At 43.9% G+C, this 17,798-nt stretch overlaps 1 protein-coding gene across 1 annotated transcript in view; it reads left to right on the top strand.

The window, feature by feature from the left end:
- The window catches only part of ext1b (exostosin glycosyltransferase 1b), a 108,989-nt gene that overhangs the window by 73,594 nt on the left and 17,597 nt on the right, over positions 1–17,798 (top strand). The window contains exons 5-8 of the mRNA XM_014177609.3: positions 1,568–1,700; positions 3,376–3,494; positions 9,659–9,754; positions 15,999–16,088. Of these exons, the coding sequence (XP_014033084.1) occupies positions 1,568–1,700; positions 3,376–3,494; positions 9,659–9,754; positions 15,999–16,088 (438 nt within the window). The remainder of the gene's footprint in view (positions 1–1,567; positions 1,701–3,375; positions 3,495–9,658; positions 9,755–15,998; positions 16,089–17,798) is intronic.

Genomic DNA, 17,798 nt, shown 5'->3' with positions numbered 1-17,798 from the left:
AGCGGATTTATCTATTATCCTCCTAATTGGCTGATTTTAGCTGTTGGGAGGCTAGATTGAGTCGTCCATCATGCTCAGCTAGGACGCTCAAGGGGAAGGAGTTCAGCCATGCAAGAAAAATAGCCCTTCATAAGGTCTTAAGGCCCTCGTTTTAAGGTGGTGAGTGCTTTTTATTGAGAGGCTAGAGGATTCCAAGTTAATCTGTTGGGCTGAGAGCAAATGGTTATTGACTGGCCTGAGGGGCCGTAGCAGTGGAAAACTGCCTCTCGTTTCTTATCCCCGCCTCTGCAGATTAATTTTTATATTGCTTTGTCAATATTATTAAAGTATTCTACAGCGCCATGATCGCATGGAACTTTTTTTGTATTGTTTGCATGTAGTTTTATTTCAAATTTGTGACTATCGGTGCGTAAGTGTTTAGTTACTTGTCGCGTTTAGTTTTTTGTGGACCCCAGGACGAGTAGCTTCTGCGAAAGCTAACGGGGAGCTAAATAAACAAAGACAGACTCCTCCAGCGGTATTATTAGCTCCCTTCTCGAGCCGCCTACCGCCCACCGTCGCTTTCCATCCACAACCATCAGAGACGTTTCGCGTTGTTACCAAGCTAACGGCCAAGTCACCTCGCCACCTATTCCGCCACGGTAGGATTCAACAGAGAGCCTAAAAACACGACTGCAAACCTGCGTATGTTTTATGGAAGAAATTTAGCACTTGCTCAAGGGCACAGCGGTAATATCGCTTTCTGTCGTGCCTCGATACCACATCAGCAGCAAATTGCATCCCCCACCTCAGAATGCAACAGGGGAAAATGGCCAGTCTGGTATTGGTGTTTAGATGTGTGAGTGACTATTTGTGGTCTATTTATAAGGGGAATGAATGAGTGGACTCCTCATTGGATTGACTGGTGTTTCACTGTATGTACCACTGAACTGGTTTGTTCTTTTGTGTGTGAAGTATGTTTTGGGCACAGCTTCTATTTTTATGACTGACTGCTGTCCATATTGAGTTACAGGTTTAATTGGATGTCTTGTATGTAAGTGGCTCCTGTTAAGAGGTCTTGCTGTATTACTGGGGCTTCATCAAGTGGCTGAAACGTTTGAGCATTGCGGATATAAATAAAGGCAAGAAATAATGTCAAGAAATAAAGTATAGAAATCAAGTTTGGGAAACCCTGACGTAAAGAGTACTAAACAGGGTCAGTCTACTATAGGGCTCTCCAAACCTGTTCCTGGAGAGCTACTCTCTTTTAGGTTTTCAATCCAACCCCAGTTGTAACTAACCTGATTCAGCTTCTCATCCAGCTAATTATTAGAATGAGGTGCGCTAGATTAGCGTTGGAGCGAACACCTACAGGACGGTAGCTCTGGTTTATTACATTATACAGCTATCTGCAACGTTCAGAATGTTTCTCTCTACTGGACACACACCTAATGCTAATAATCTAGTGGTATATGAACGAATAATAGAACCTCGGTGTATCTGTTTTGAGTGACTGGTGTTTTAGTGTCTATGAATGTTCTGTTGGAAGGACTGGTTTAACCTCCTCCCCATCTCCTCTTGCCCTCAGATTATCCAGGACCGGGTGCTGCAGCAGGAGTCCAGGAGCACCTTGATGTGGAACAGCCACCCCGGGGGGCTCTTCGCCCTGCCACAGTACTCTGCCCACTTGGGAGACTTCCCCTTCTACTACGCCACCCTAGGTGAGTCCCCCCCTCCTCTCAATCAACCAATCAATCAATCAAATGTATTTATATGGCCTTTTCATGCCAGCTGTTGTCACAAAGTGCTGTTTACAGTTACCCGTTCTAGATCCTAAAGAGCAAGCCCAAGCAGGAAACACATTGGCTCGGGGAAAACTCCACTCCCCCATCGCATTCATTGCATGGTAGCACCAGTCGTTCAGTATCTGTGTAACAGCAGTCCTTTACCGATTGTCTTGAGCTATAGATATATACTAGGGCTACACAAGGGAAGTTACCTTGCCACACCAGAATATCTCATCTCATTTTGTTGTGTGTTTGGTCAAGTAGTAGGTACATGCTATCTATGTTATGGGTAGAGTCCTTGTGTCTTCTTAAACATTTCCCTTAGCCTATGATATACTGCTAAGCCCCGTCCAAATGTAAAAAATAAATAAAAAAGAACGGAAAAGTGTCTGTTTCTAGAACCTTGGATTCCAGCTGCGACAGAGTCTTAAATGACTCCGTAGCCGAGACGCTGTCCCACTGGGTCAATTGACTTGTTACAGTGGCTATAACAACGTGTTACTCCAACGATCCCTTGATTGATGCTCGCGTTTGGCCCGTTGACACGCCTAATGGTCAGTCAGTCAGTCAGTCGTTCGTTTCACTCAGTGAGCACGGCATATACCGCTGCGCCGGTTCACCAACACAAACTGCGCCCCTGTAACAATCTGTGACATCAAAGGCCTTTTTTTTAAGCGGTCCTAATGGCTGCCTATTCTCTATGTAGTGCACTACTTCTGACCCAGAGCCCTATAGGCCCGGCTCAAAACTAGTGCACTATCAAGGGGATAGGGTGCTATTTGGGACTCTTGTCCCCTGTAACTCTATTGTCATCTCGTAGATGAAGTCAGGTAGTCAGCTCCCTCCAATACACAACCCTTTTGATCAAGTACCTCGGTGCGAGGCGCAAATATTACAATTATCGCAGGGTGACGAGCATAGATTACCCCGCGGTGAGTTTTATTTGTTTTTCACGGAGTCAACCAATTAAGCATGTGGAGGTTTTAAAGAGACAAGGTGGCGTGTTGAAGGACTAAATGAGACCGATAAAACGGGAGAATCGATCTCGTAATGACACTCCGAAGCCAATCTGTTATTATGAGGAGCCAATGCCTCTACCCCTTAGTTAAAATTGATTTGGTGTTCTGGATATGAATTGGACACCTTGTGAGATCAATCATTTAATAAGGAGTCTCCTTTCATCTCATAAATAATAACGTCATAGATCAGCTGTTTATGTAAGCAATGGCCTACAAGTAAATACTAAAGCATAGCCACCAATAACTACAATGTGAAAACATACAGAGAATGAACCATTTTTTAGGTCTAGTTTAGAATGAATACTCATAGAAACGTTATGTTTTTTTATGCCTGCTGTATTTGAGGATAATGACTTTGAACAAACTGATGGTTTGGCAATGCCAGAAGAAATGTGCCTAGAGGCTAAACTTGTGACAATCACCAATAGTTTTGTCCCTTTGTTCAGTTATAGACCGAGTGATGTCAATATCCTACTTTATGTTTGTCTGTGTTCCAGCCATCCAACTTTAACAAATATCATGTTTGTCTGTATTGTAGGTATCAAACCTTACCAGTAATACTATATGTTTTGACCTGTTTTATGTTCCAGGTATAAAACCGTACCCCAAGTTCACGGCAGTCATCCATGCGGTCACTGCCCTGGTCTCCCAATCCCAGCCCATCCTCAAGCTGCTGGTGGCTGTTGCCAAATCACAGTACTGTGCACAGGTAAGAAGCCACAAACGTGTCTGTGTGTGTGCACATTCCCGCTCATGTCCTTCAATTGTCGGAACTCTCCCGAAACCTAATATTACTCCAACTGTGAGGGATTTCGTAGCATCGTTGTCGAGACAAAAGGACATCTTCTCAAGCACCAGTGGATAACTCTGAGGTGGTAGAGAGAGAGTTTGGTTAACTCGCGTGGATTAAATTAGAAAGGTGGTCTGTACTGATTGGTCATCTCTCTCTCTGTCTGCGTGCGTGTCTGAAAGCCCCGTGGCCCAGCTGGATACGAGAAGTATTGGTTTTAACCAGGGCTCGGGGGAATTAAACTTAAGTCCGATAGCTGTGTCTACTATAGTGTGTTACACACTCCCTAATGCTGCTTAAATGTGTAGGGAGGTGTGCATCCCTCCCTTCTATATGGAAATGCTTTGTATTCTAGATTGCAGGCTCCCTATGCAAAGCGGAGAGTCAGGTACATAAGAAAAGTATCAACATTTACATCATCTCACTCTCAGCCCGCAAAGACTTCCACGTTGAGGGGGCCGGGAAGTGGAGAAGAGGGATATAAATAAATGAATTGGAGGGAGGGAGAGAATGAAAGAGAAAAGGGAGAGGGAGAGAGAGAGGGTGGGGAGAGAATTGGGAGCAAAAAAGCTTTTGAGACGGCGCTGGTAGAGACATGCATGCAGAGATTGTGGACTTCCCGCTGTGAGCGCGCGTGTTCCACAGTTTTACAGAGGAACTGTGTCTGTCTCTCACATCACTGGTACACATATACACACACTCATACTGAAACACACATACACGATACACTGAACTTATGGTACCAACATTTTAGAATACCGTAGTACCGTTTCATATGATACTACCAACATTTTCGGCCCTACCGAGCTAAATAACCCGCTGGCGCCTGTTTAAAAAAAAAAATGGATATCAAGTCAGTTGTTTATATATTCATTTATTTTTATTTTTTTTAATCAACAGCAACTACTAGTCTCTTGTATTCACCGATCCAATTAATGTCCACTTCACTTTCATGTGCATATCAGCCGCATTCCGTACTGCATTCCGATCGGTGTGGAAGAACTTGACTGGCCTGCAAAGAGCCCTGACCTCAACCCCATCGAACACCTTTGGGATTAATTGGAACGCCGACTGCGAGCCAGGCCTAATCGCCCAACATCAGTGCCCGGCCTCACACTGCTCTTGTGGCTCAATGGAAGCAAGTCCCTGTAGCAATGTTCCAACATCTAGTGGAAAGCCTTCCCAGAAGAGTGGAGGCTGTTAAAGCAGCAAAGCTGGGACCAAATATCAATACCCACGATTTTGGAATGAGGTGCTCGACGAGCAGGTGTCCACATAATTTTGGTCATGTGGTATATATGTAAAGAAAATATGAAATCAAGATTAGTCTGATGGGTGACAATATTAACCTATCACTTGTGAATGATATATTGTCACTTGTGAATGATGCCCAGCTTGTGTGCAGTAAGGCAAGAAACAGTGCATGCCTTTTGTTGTGCTACTTTTTAAAGTCATAGTCACACACCTCATGTAGCCTAGCCCATAGGCCTATATGTTTTGATAAGTGACCCAATAACTTCTTAAAATTAAGCACATTAATCCACTTTGCAACGGGTGTAGAGCCTAACTGGCATACATACAGTATTCAGACCCCTTGGCTTTTTCCACATTTTGTTATGTTACAGCCTTATTCTAAAATGGATTAAATTAAAACAAAAAACACACACAATACCCCATAATGACAAAGCAAAAACAGGTTTTTAGACATTTTGCACATTTATGACAAATAAAGTATTCAGACCCTTTGCTCTGAGACTTGAAATAAGTTGAGCTCCAGCGCATCCTGTTTCCATTGATCATCCTTGAGATGTTTCTACAACTTGATTGGAGTCCACCTGTGGTAAATTCAATTGATTGGACATGATATGGAAAGGCAGACACCTGTCTATGTAAGGTCCCACAATTGACAGTGCATGAGGTCGAAGGAATTATCCGTAGAGCTCTGACAGGATTGTGTCGCGGCATAGATCTGGGGAAGAGTACCAAAACATTTCTGCAGCATTGAAGTTCCCCAAGATCACAGTGGTGTCCATCATTCTTAAATGGAAGAAGTTTGGAACCACCAAGACTCTTCCTAGAGCTGGCTGCCTGGCCAAATTACGAAATCGGGGGAGAAGGGCCTTGGTCAGGGAGATGACCAAGAACCTGATGGTCACTCTCACAGAGCTCTAGAGTTCCTCTGTGGAGATGGGTGAACCTTCCAGAAAGACAACCATCTCTGCAGCCCTCCACCAATCAGGCCTTTATGGTAGAGTGGCCAGACGGAAGCCACATCTCAGTAAAAGGCACATGACAGCCCGCTTGGAGTTTGCCAAAAGGCACCTACAGACTCTCAGACCATGAGGAACAAGATCCTCTGGTCTGATGAAACCAAGATTGAACTCTTTGGCCTGAATGCCAAGCAACACGTCTGGAGGAAACCTGGCACCAGGTGGCAGCATCATGCTGTGGGGATGTTTTTCAGTGGCAGGGACTGGGAGACTAGTCAGGTTCGAGGCAAAAATGAACTAAGCAAGATAGTGAGATCCTTGATGAAATCCTGCTCCAGAGCGCTCAGGACCTCAGACTGGGGAAAAGGTTCACCTTCCAACAGGACGACGAACCTAAGCACACAGCTAAGACAACGCAGGAGTGGCTTCGGTACAAGTCTCTGAATGTCCTTGAGTGGCCCAGCCAGAGCCTGGACTTGAACCCGATCAAACATCTCTGGAGAGAACTGAAAATAGCTGTGCAGCAACGCTCCCCATCTAACCTGACAGAGCTTGAAAGGATCTGCAGAGAAGAATGAGAGAAACTCCTCAAATACAGGTGTGCCAAGCTTGTAGCGTCATACCCAAGAAGACTAGGCTGTAATCGCTGCCAAAGGTGCTTCAACAAAGTACTGAGTAAAGGGTCTTATACTTATGTAAATGTGATATTTCAGTTTATTTTCTTTATTAAAATCCTGTTTTTGGTTTGTCATTATGGGGTATTGTGTGTCGATTGATGAGGAAAAAACAATTGAATCAGTTTTAGAATAAGGCTGTAACGTAACAATGTGGAAAAAGTTAAGGGGTCTGAATACTTTCCGAAGTCACTGTACGCAGCTCGTGAGTCAAGTTTGGGGAAGATAATTTTCACCCTAAAAATGCACCTTTATAATTAAATGCATAGTCGCATTTGCGGTCACTTTTGAGAATGGTGTTTTCCCGCTAATTGATTGCATTTTGCATTGCTGCAGTTTTAATGTGAAGAAAAAGCCTAATAGTTTATCAACATTTTAAGCTAAATGCTCTGATCTGTTACATCCGCCTCATTTGCTTTTAAAGGTGTTTTGATGCTTGTATTAATTTGGGATCTATCGCATTCCACAACTGTCCCAAACTATGTTTGGAATATTTATTTCTCTCACAGAATAGGTCAACTTTTGTACTATTAGGGATCGTAGATTGACATAGGCTAGTGCTTTTGTTGTTCTTTAGGCTGACCAAAAGTAAATGTGGACCGTTCTTCCAACATCTTCAATATGCACCTCGGAATTCGATAAGAATACGCCCAATTGCGCCCCCAATGTGTCTGTCTTCACTTGTAGCTTGTGAGAAGGACCCGATTATGTGACGGGCTTTGGCTAATAAGAATTTAGATATCTGAGAGAGCCATGTGAGTGAGAGGTACTTTGGCGCACCCTGACGGGAGAAGGGAATTGTAATTATTATATGCGGCCACTGGCCGCAAAAGGCATGGATTTATTTTAGGAGCATTATGGTCACAAAGGGGATGCCGCCGGGAAATTTGAGTTATTATCAAGTGCTTGTCAAATTGTGAATGAGAAACTGATGAAGTGTGTGTAGCCTGCCTTACATGCGACTTTTTTCAAATCATCATTGGAGCCTTAGAATGTATTAAAAATCAAAACATATAGCCCAATGTTTGTATCACAACTAAAGTTGCATAAATAACTCTAAATTAAGCGTATAGGGAGGACCTGTTTCTCTAACCGCTCAACACAGAATAACCGCATGTGCGCACTTCCTCAAATATTTTGGAGAAAATATCCTTTCTATTTTATTCAGCTATGTTCAATTTTATTCTTCATACTATAATATAAAATGCCACAAAATTCTAAGAAAATCTTGTCTGCTAAATTAACTAGTGTAGCCCACGTCCATATGGCATAGCCAGATCAGGGCCTAACATAAGGACAACTGAGTATGCTATTATGTTCTTCTGAAATGGACTACAGGAGATGCTAAATGTGTTTATGTTAATTAACGGTCAATTACCATGAGACCGGCAGTTATTTTCTTGACAATCAATGGTCTGACAAAATTTAATGACTGCCACAGCACTATCCCCTACCAGCCCTCATTCGCCTGCTTCTCTCCATCCTCTCTTCCTGCACATCTATTAAAATATAATTTAGCCTTGATGGCCAGTGGGGATGGAGCCTTGATCAGTCTTCTGTTACATTTGTACATTTGATACATTGGAGCAGTGTGCAGTGAGCAAAGTTAATACATTGTATATAATTTCATCCCTGATACAACCAAGAGCACAGGCCAGCTGAGTATAGGCTTTGCAAGTTCGCTGTCACGCAGCAGTGCCAGAGATTTAAAAACAGCTTTGCGACAGGCATGCTTGCAACTTTAGAGCAAAGAAAACGGTTTGTCTCTAGCTCAAATGTGTTTTTGTTTTTATTTCGCACACATTTTATATAATTTCACAAACCATGTGAGCGGGGTGTTTTTAACCTAATCCCGGCCCACTAATTATTGGTTTGATAACAAACAGCGTTGTTTAGTCATTTTACCTAGCAAACGATCACCCTGGTAACTTGGCAGTGAGTCTATGCACATTTGATTGGCACAGGAATAAAGGAAAAGGATCTGCTGCTCATGAGATGCGTCAAAGGATTCATAGAGACCTAACTATATATAAACAAAATGCGTCTCTTTCTGGTGCCCCTTACATTCTGTTTGGTGCCTAACTTTAAAGTCGGGAGCAGGGTGTACGTTTGGGAGAGAGGTGTGTGTGTGTGTGTGTGTGTTTTATGAGAGAGGGGGAGAGAAAGTGTGTGAGGGAGTGTGTGTGTGTCTGTGTTAACTGAAGTGTAGAGGGTTTCATGCCGTGTTTTCTGCCACAATGTCATGCAGATCATTATGCATGTACAGTTGAAGTCGGAAGTTTACATACACTTAGGTTGGAGTCATTAAAACTCGTTTTTCCAACCACTCCACACATTTCTTGTTAACAAACTATAGTTATGGGTCGGTTAGGGCATCTACTTTGTGCATGACACAAGTAATTTTTCCAACAATTGTTTACAGACAAATCCTCCCTTTCTCCCAGTAGCACATGCGCGTAACCTTTAAAAAAACGGGAACAAGCGTCCGGGGGACGGGGTGAACAGGACGCTAGGCCACAGAATAGTTTTTTTCCCCCTGTGGTGTTGCGATACTACTCTGTAGTGTGATACTTGGCCTGGTATCGTATTGTGAGTAAAGTTGTGTTGAACACTGTGCGGTGTTTAACAGTGAGAACGGCAGAATGGTGAACTTACTAAATGAAATGAGAGTTTGACTGTGTAATATTAGGTTGCTTCTTGTGTAAATATTTTCTGTCTGGATTTTATCAAACAAGATAATATAAATCATAAGACAGTTATGTATATTCTTCTGTATATCAAATTCTGTATATCAAATTATATATACACATGAACTTAATTTTAACTCAAGGTATACTTGCATGTTAGGGAAGTCAGTCACAGGGACACACAGTTCCCATGTAGCCATCATGTAACACATGATCTGAGGAGCTATTGTTGAAAAGGAATCCTATTTAAGCTCTCAATTGTGGGGTGTGTGTGTGGATGGATTTAAATGTCAGATGTTTTGAATTGGATACTGAAATGTTGAAGACGTACGATGGGGGAATGTAGTGTTATGTGGTTAGTAAATGAAAATGAAGTGTAATTTTAGAATGTCATATCTGTGATTCTCATGATCTTTCTCCTGCTCTCTCACACCTTTAACTCCCCCACCCCTTCTATAATCTCAATCACTGTTTGTCTCTTCCTCTCTGTCTCTGTCTCTCTCCTGTCTCAGATCATTGTGCTGTGGAACTGTGACAAGCCTCTCCCTGCTAAGCACCGCTGGCCTGCAACCTCTGTGCCCGTCATTGTCATCGAGGGAGAAAACAAGGTGAGCCTGCCTCGCACGCATGTCCTTTCAAGAGCTGGGCTGCCATTTTGGTTTCTCTAAATACCCTCAAATAAATAAAATGTCTTCATTTTGGCTTTACTGCGCCCCTAAGCCTTGTTCAGTGCCATAATTTTGGTGTATATCTATGCTTTGATCATTTGACAACTTGACCACAGAATTTCTGAACCCAGAAGCCCAACATTGCGATACTTCCGGGAACGCTTCGCGAAGTAGACTCGACAAACCAGAACGGGTTTGGGGTTTTGGGAAGTCTATGAGAGAAGTGAAAAATGTCTTCCTTGGTTTATTTTCTTGTTTTCTAAAGGCACAACCTAGATTCAAGCTAATGTCTTAAGTAGCTGAACATGTTATTTACTCCCACCTTATATTGAAGGAGTGCCTTAACCTTCTGACTTTGGAGCTGCGTAACGCTGTCATATGCATGACATAGCAAATGTCATAAGCTGACAGCTTACTTTGCAATTCCATGCCACAGACCACTGTTTAGGTAAAGTAAGTTGTCAAGGAAATAACCTCTAACGGTCTGTTATGACATCTTTGCAACGCTTTGTAGTAAGTCAGTGTTCCGTAGGGGGTTCGACCAAAGTGTCTCACATCGTGAGAGGTCAAAGTTGACACAGGAAGCGTGATCTGAGTCAGTAGTTTGAGAGCTTCACTCTAACGCCACAAAAAACGTTTGTTGAGCTGTCAATCAACCCAAGGGGTTTCTCTCACTTGTCAGTCACAACAGAGTGGGCGGGGTTTTGTTTTTTCTCCACATCCCTGAGTGGTTTTCTTACGCTGTCAATCACAGAGGGAGCGTGGTTTTGGGCTGTGGGTCGGCGACAACAGCCAGAGTTGAGTACAGCCGCGTCTGTGGTTTGTTGTGCTCGCGGCTGGCTTGTTGTTTACTGCGGCGGACCCAGCCAAACGTGGCGAACCTCTGAGCCACCAGCCTGGCGGTTGGTAGTGGGGGGCACAGAAGGAGAGGAGAGCTATTTCTGGCGCCTCTGGGCTGGCATGGTGGCCATGTGAGCACTGCTTTTACGACTCTTCAGCTTAACACTAGAACCGCTAAATCAGTCATTTTGACTGCATGATTTTAATAGTTTTATTACTCTGTAAGTCTTGCCCCCCGTTCTTGACCTTTCCTAAATAAGTCTATATAACACAGTATCGTTGTTAGAATCTTAATATCACAAACAGAACTGGAGTTACAACCAGTTTTTTTATGGTTTTCCCCTGCTGCCCCTCCTTCTCCCAACAGTAGGGCCTGCTCCGCTCCTTCTCCCAACAGTAGGGCCTGCTCCGCTCCTTCTCCCAACAGTATTGCCTGCTCCGCCCCTTCTCCCAACAGTAGGGCCTGCTCCGCTCCTTCTCCCAACAGTAGGGCCTGCTCCGCTCCTTCTCCCAACAGTAGGGCCTGCTCCGCCCCCTCTCCCAACAGTAGGGCCTGCTCCGCCCCTTCTCCCAACAGTAGGGCCTGCTCCGCCCCTTCTCCCAACAGTAGGGCCTGCTCCGCCCCTTCTCCCAACAGTAGGGCCTGCTCCGCCCCTTCTCCCAACAGTAGGGCCTGCTCCGCCCCTTCTCCCAACAGTAGGGCCTGCTCCGCCCCTTCTCCCAACAGTAGGGCCTGCTCCGCCCCTTCTCCCAACAGTAGGGCCTGCTCCGCCCCTTCTCCCAACAGTAGGGCCTGCTCCGCCCCTTCTCCCAACAGTAGGGCCTGCTCCGCCCCTTCTCCCAACAGTAGGGCCTGCTCCGCCCCTTCTCCCAACAGTAGGGCCTGCTCCGCCCCTTCTCCCAACAGTAGGGCCTGCTCCGCCCCTTCTCCCAACAGTAGGGCCTGCTCCGCCCCTTCTCCCAACAGTAGGGCCTGCTCCGCCCCTTCTCCCAACAGTAGGGCCTGCTCCGCCCCTTCTCCCAACAGTAGGGCCTGCTCCGCCCCTTCTCCCAACAGTAGGGCCTGCTCCGCCCCTTCTCCCAACAGTAGGGCCTGCTCCGCCCCTTCTCCCAACAGTAGGGCCTGCTCCGCCCCTTCTCCCAACAGTAGGGCCTGCTCCGCCCCTTCTCCCAACAGTAGGGCCTGCTCCGCCCCTTCTCCCAACAGTAGGGCCTGCTCCGCCCCTTCTCCCAACAGTAGGGCCTGCTCCGCCCCTTCTCCCAACAGTAGGGCCTGCTCCGCCCCTTCTCCCAACAGTAGGGCCTGCTCCGCCCCTTCTCCTGACAATTGAAAGTGCAGTGCCCACCTGATAATCCCACGATAATTGCCTGGAAACTGAACCTAAACTATACCGAAACTAATTTCACACATATAACAACAGATTAAATAAATGAAGTATGATGGGGAGAATGGGTGAGTTGATGAGCGAGGGGAAGCAAACGATGCATAATTATGTAATCACCAATAGTGAATGAAGACCAGGGCGGGCCATTGTATTGTATTGATCCACTCTAATTCTAATCTCTAAATGGTATCTACCCTATATCAATCCACTGAAACCAAGCGGTCGTATCAGTCTACTCTGACCTACTTTGGAGTAGGTTGCACAGTGAGAGCGTGCATTATTGTATATGCTGAAGGTCTTTCAATACCTGGGAAATATCCACATCATGTGAGCGAGTGTCAGAAGATGTGGTTTTTGAGGCTCCCTCCCTCCGCGCAAAATAAGGCACCTGCACAGCCGTTGTACTCCACAGCAGGGCTGAAGAATGACAAGACCACGGGAACACAAAGAGAAAACAGGCGACTGCTACGCACTACAACCAAACACAAGTATGTTAGTGTGTCAAGCAAGTGAAAGTTCTGAAGATTTGTGTCAACTGTTGGGACAAGGAGTAACAGCGAAACGAAATCCAACTGATGCCATTGCGTGAAGACGCACACAACATAAGCACGAGCTGACAATATATATATTTTTTTACTGCAGTCATATCAACACTTGTATACATTATAATTCCTTTTTTTGTGTGCTGATTGTGGCTATCAAAGCCACTTGGCACTTATAATGATGTTTAGGCTACTGTTATCATCATTTGACCTCTGGTGTTGATGGTCGGTATATATTTTGTCTTCTCGTTATCGTTATATTTTGTCTTCTCGTTATCCAACACTTTTGTTTCGTAGTTGTAACAAAGGCAATCCACAAAAATGGTTTATTCAACACTTACATTTTTTATTTTTTGGGGGGGCGGGGGTCAGTTTTTACATAGCCTACAGTAACAAACTATTTAAAATGCTGTTGTGTTATTTGAAATAAATAAAACGATCGTATTATGCCCTCCGAGGCCTTCCTAAACAACCAAACGATTATGAAATGTATTAATTACACTGTTAGAATGTTGCAGATGTTGGCTCTCGCTCTCTCTCTGTCTCTTTCTCTCGCACAGTCTTTCTTTACCCTCTCTCGCTATACTTCACTGTTTCTCTCGCTGTCTCTCTTTTTTTTTCTTCCTATTTCTCTCTTCCTCCCTCTCTGAGGAATGTGGGAGGCTGATTCCTTCTCTAAGAGCTCACATTCCTAGCGCGTACAAGCCCCCCCCCCCCCCAGGTAAACATGTCACACTTCTAACGTTAAAAACCATCTGCGATGGGGAAAGAAATCACATCCTCATCTTATTATCCCCCTTCATCTTATCCCTCCCCCCCCCCCCTCCTCTCAATTCAAGGGCTTTATTAGCATGGGAAACATGTTAACGTTGCCAATGCACGTGAAGTAGATAACATACAAAAGTGAAATGAACAATACAAATTAACAGTAAACATTACACTCACAAAGTTCCAGAAAAATAATAGGCATTGCAAATGTCATATGTGTGTGTGTGTGTGTATATATAGTGTTGTTATGATGTGCAAATCTCTCGCTCTCTCTGAGCGACTAAAACGTGGCTGGCAATTGTAGACATTTGGAGTCATTTGTGTTATTTGTTCGTTGTTTTTGTTGCACTTCTCGGCCACACAGTTACACAGCAATCTGAGTCATTCGAGATGTGTTCCGTTTAGGGCACTGTGTGGCAGAGGTCGGCGAGTACGAAGTGTTGTTTTGACTAATCAGCCTCTGTTCTCTAGTCTCTCTACCCAATGCTTTATGCAGTATATACATACACATACACACACAGACTTTATATAAGCAGTAGCTTTTTGAAAGAACAGGGATTCCTGGAATGACCCGACCTTCAGAGCTGAGTGTTGTCTCCAGAGAAAAGGTTACAAGGAAGTGTGTGGCTGTTATACGGAGTGTTTGAAAGGAGGGGGGTGTGTGAAGTGTCTGTGGCTGAATGAGTGCGTAAGGCTGTGTGTACGTGTGGGATGTTTGATTTCTAGTGAATATACATGATACATACACTTGAGAGTGTTTCTCCACCCTTGGCTTTCAGCTCAGCCAGTAAATGTATGTATTGTATACATATCATTAAGATGGTATTTTGCCTACCCAATGTAGCTCTCCACCCTCCCCACCGACCCTCTACTACCCGTGCTATACTAACTATTCATGTTTTTGTAGATATTTAAAGCTGTCATATAGTATAGAAATTGAAAATACGGGTTTGTCACAATCAGGAAAGGGGAAATTGTGTCGTGTAAGACGAGAACTACTTCAGCTAGTGTGTGTTTTGTAGGATTTCACAACATTCAAGCAAATAATCTCAATCCAATCTATTCTATAGTAAGGTTTCCACCATATTTTTACCATATTCATAACTGGTCACGAAAGGAGAGTAGAAGACTAAAGGAACCCATTCATTCATGTCTATTGGGACATGTCTATTCAGTGCTTTATGTATTGGAGTCCCACCCTTGTGCTGTGCCGTTGTAATATATACTGGACAAAAATATAAACGCAACATGTAGTGTTGGTCCCATGTTTTATGAGCTGAAATAAAATATCCCAGAATTTTTCCATACGCACAAAAAGCTTATTTCTCTCAAATTTTGTGCACGAATGTGTTTACATCCCTGTTTGTCACGGATCACTCCGGAACTTTCATTACGCACACCTGTCGCCTATTCCCACTGATTAGTACTTGTGCCCTTTAGTTTCCATTGGGCGGTTCATTATTTTTATAATGTCCGTTGGTGCGGTGTGTTTTGGGCTTTCATGCCATTGTGGGTTGCGCAGATGATTACGGGTCTCGTCCCATGTGATAATCATTCGGCGCATGTGTTATTTATTTGAGGTACTCCTCACTCTTTTGTTTTGGGTTCTACCCTGTGTTTTGTTACGTGTTTGTTCGGTCTTCGTTCCCGTGCCTTTACACGGCACGCCGTAATTTGGGCTTAATTTTTTTTAAACGATTACGCATTCCTGCGCCTGTCTCCCGAATCATTTATGCCAACGTGACACTGTTAGTGAACATTTTCTCGTTAATTTGTCGTTCACTGTTAGTGAACATTTCTCATTAATATTTCTCGTTAAGATAATCCATCCACCTGACAGGTGTGGCATATCAAGAAGCTTATTAAACAGCGTGATCATTACACAGGTGGACCGTGTGCTGGGGACAATAAAAGTTCACTCTAAAATGTGCAGTTCTGTCACAACACAATGCCACAGATGTCTCAAGATTTGAGGGAGTGTGCAATTGGCATGCTGACTGCAGGAATATCCACCAGAACAGTTTCCAGAGAATTTAATGTTCGTTTCTCTACCATAAGCCACCTCCAACCTTGTTTTAGTGAATTTGGCAGTACGTCCAATCGGCCTCACAACCTCAGACCACGTGTAACCACACTAGCCCAGGACCTCCACATCCAGCTTCTTCACCTGCGGGATTGTCTGAGACCAGCCACCTGGACAGCTGATGAAACTGAGGAGTATTTCTCTCTGTAATAAAGCCCTTTTGTGGGGGAAAAACTCATTCTGATTGGCTAGGCCTGGCTCCCCAGTGGGTGGGCTTATGCCCTTCCAGGCCCACCCATGGCTGCACCTGTGCTCAGTCATGTGAAATCCATAGATTAGGGCCTAAGGAATTATTTCAATTGACTGATTTCCTTATATGAACTGTAACTCAGTAAAATCGTTGAAATGGTTGCGTTTCGATCTTTGTTCAGTATATAATAATAATAATAATATATGCCATTTAGCAGATGCTTTTATTCAAAGCAACTTAGTTATGCGTGCATACATTTTACGTCCGGGTGGTCCTGGGAATCGAGCCCACTATCTTGGACATTGCAACCGCCATGATCTACCAACAACTACAGAGGACAGTGTACTGACCCTGTGTACTCTGTCTCCCCATGCAGGTGATGAGCAGTCGCTTCCTGCCCTACGAGACCATTGTCACCGACGCCGTGCTCAGCCTGGATGAGGACACTGTACTCTCAACAACAGAGGTTAGTGTTCCTCCACACATCACTAAGGATACTGCCTACTACTGTGTTGGAATGGGGGACTACTTTCTCTCCAGAGCTCTGGTGCGCTCCCCTGCTTTTCCTCTACCCTTTAACTCCTTGCTTTTCTAACCTCACCTCACTCCACCTCATGCTGTTTTTTTTTTTTTTTTTTAATGGCCACTCTCTCTCCCCATGTAGCTTTCCCCATTCTCTCGCCGTCTCTGTCTCTGTATCTTTCCTCCCATCTCTCTTATCATCTCTCAACCCTCTTTGTCTCTCTCTCTCGCTACCCTCCCTCCCACCCTGTCAGTGTAGTGGCACACCAGGCTGCTGTGCCCTCTGCTCTGCTCTGCTCTGCTCTGTTCTGCTGATGGGGGGATAATGATGATGTCAGTGTTGGCATTACTCCAGGGCCCTCGGTGCTTTGTGTGGCGCTGTGTCAGCACAGGGACCAGTGGTTTAGTGCTATTTTAGTGAGGGAGCGCATTTAAAAAAATAATAATAATTATGAGGACATCATTTCCTCAAAGTTTGTACTGACAGATGAAGCCAATTAAATAGCTTATCATTATAGAATATGCATAAAATGCATCCTCCAATTGCAACGTCTGACTATTCCCACACATATTGTCTAAAGAACATTTTCTATGTTTTAATAGCCTCAAAGACCAAGTCAGGCTTCATCTTTCAAAATAGGCCATTTACTGTTTGTCGTGAATGATAATTCTTCACGTTTTACCGGTGAAACGTCCAAACTGCATCTCCATGCCAGTCATTTGATTGATCTCAATCAGTTTCATTGGAATATGGATTTTGATCTTGTAGAATTACTGTTTCGTGAGCAAATTAGAACAGATGGTGTTAACTGTTAGCCTGCCTTGTAGGCTACAGCGCCTTTTAGAAAGTATTCACACCCCTTGACTTTTTCCACATTTTGTTTTTACAAAGTGAGATTGAAATTGATTAAATAGTCTTTTTTTAACGATCTACACAAAATAAAAAAAACAATATATATTTAGATAAGTATTCAATCCCTTGAGTCAATACATGTTAGAATCACCTTTGGCAGCGATTACAGTTGTAAGTCTAAGATTGGGCAAATATTCTACAATAAATGTGCAATATTCTCTTTCAAATTCTTCAAGCTCTTTCATTGGTTGTTGATCATTGCTAGACAGCCATTTTCAAGTCTTGCCATACATTTTCAAGCCAATTTAAGTCAAAACTGTAACTAAGCCACTCAGGAACATTCAATGTTATCTTGGTATCTAACTCCAGTGTATATTTGGCCTTGAATTTTAATTATTGTCCTGCTGAAAGGTGGATTTGTCTCCGTGTCTGTTCCAAAGCAGACTGAACCAAGTTTTCCTCTAGGATTTTGCCTGTGCTTAGCTCTATTCTGTTTCTTTTTATCCTAAAAAACTGCCTAGTCCTTGCCGATGACAAACGTAACCATAACATGATGCAACCACACCATGCTTGAAAATATGAAGAGTAGTACTCAGTGATGGTACAAAAATGGTCAGATTAATACTGCCATTGAGAAAATTACCCGCTATTCAAAGTGCTCTGAACAAATTAAGGGAATTGTTCACAAACATCAGCACATTCTAAGATCTGATGATAGTATCGGTAATGTGTTTTCTGACCCTCCCTTGGTCGTATTCTCGCGAGGCAGAAATCTTAGAGATCAGTTGGTAAACTCTGATT

This window comes from Salmo salar, chromosome 27 (genome assembly GCF_965601325.2).
Source record: "Salmo salar chromosome 27, fSalSal1, whole genome shotgun sequence".
Taxonomy (NCBI): domain Eukaryota; kingdom Metazoa; phylum Chordata; class Actinopteri; order Salmoniformes; family Salmonidae; genus Salmo; species Salmo salar.
Note: the sequence above shows the minus strand (reverse complement) of the source record. Positions and strands in the feature narration are given on the sequence as shown.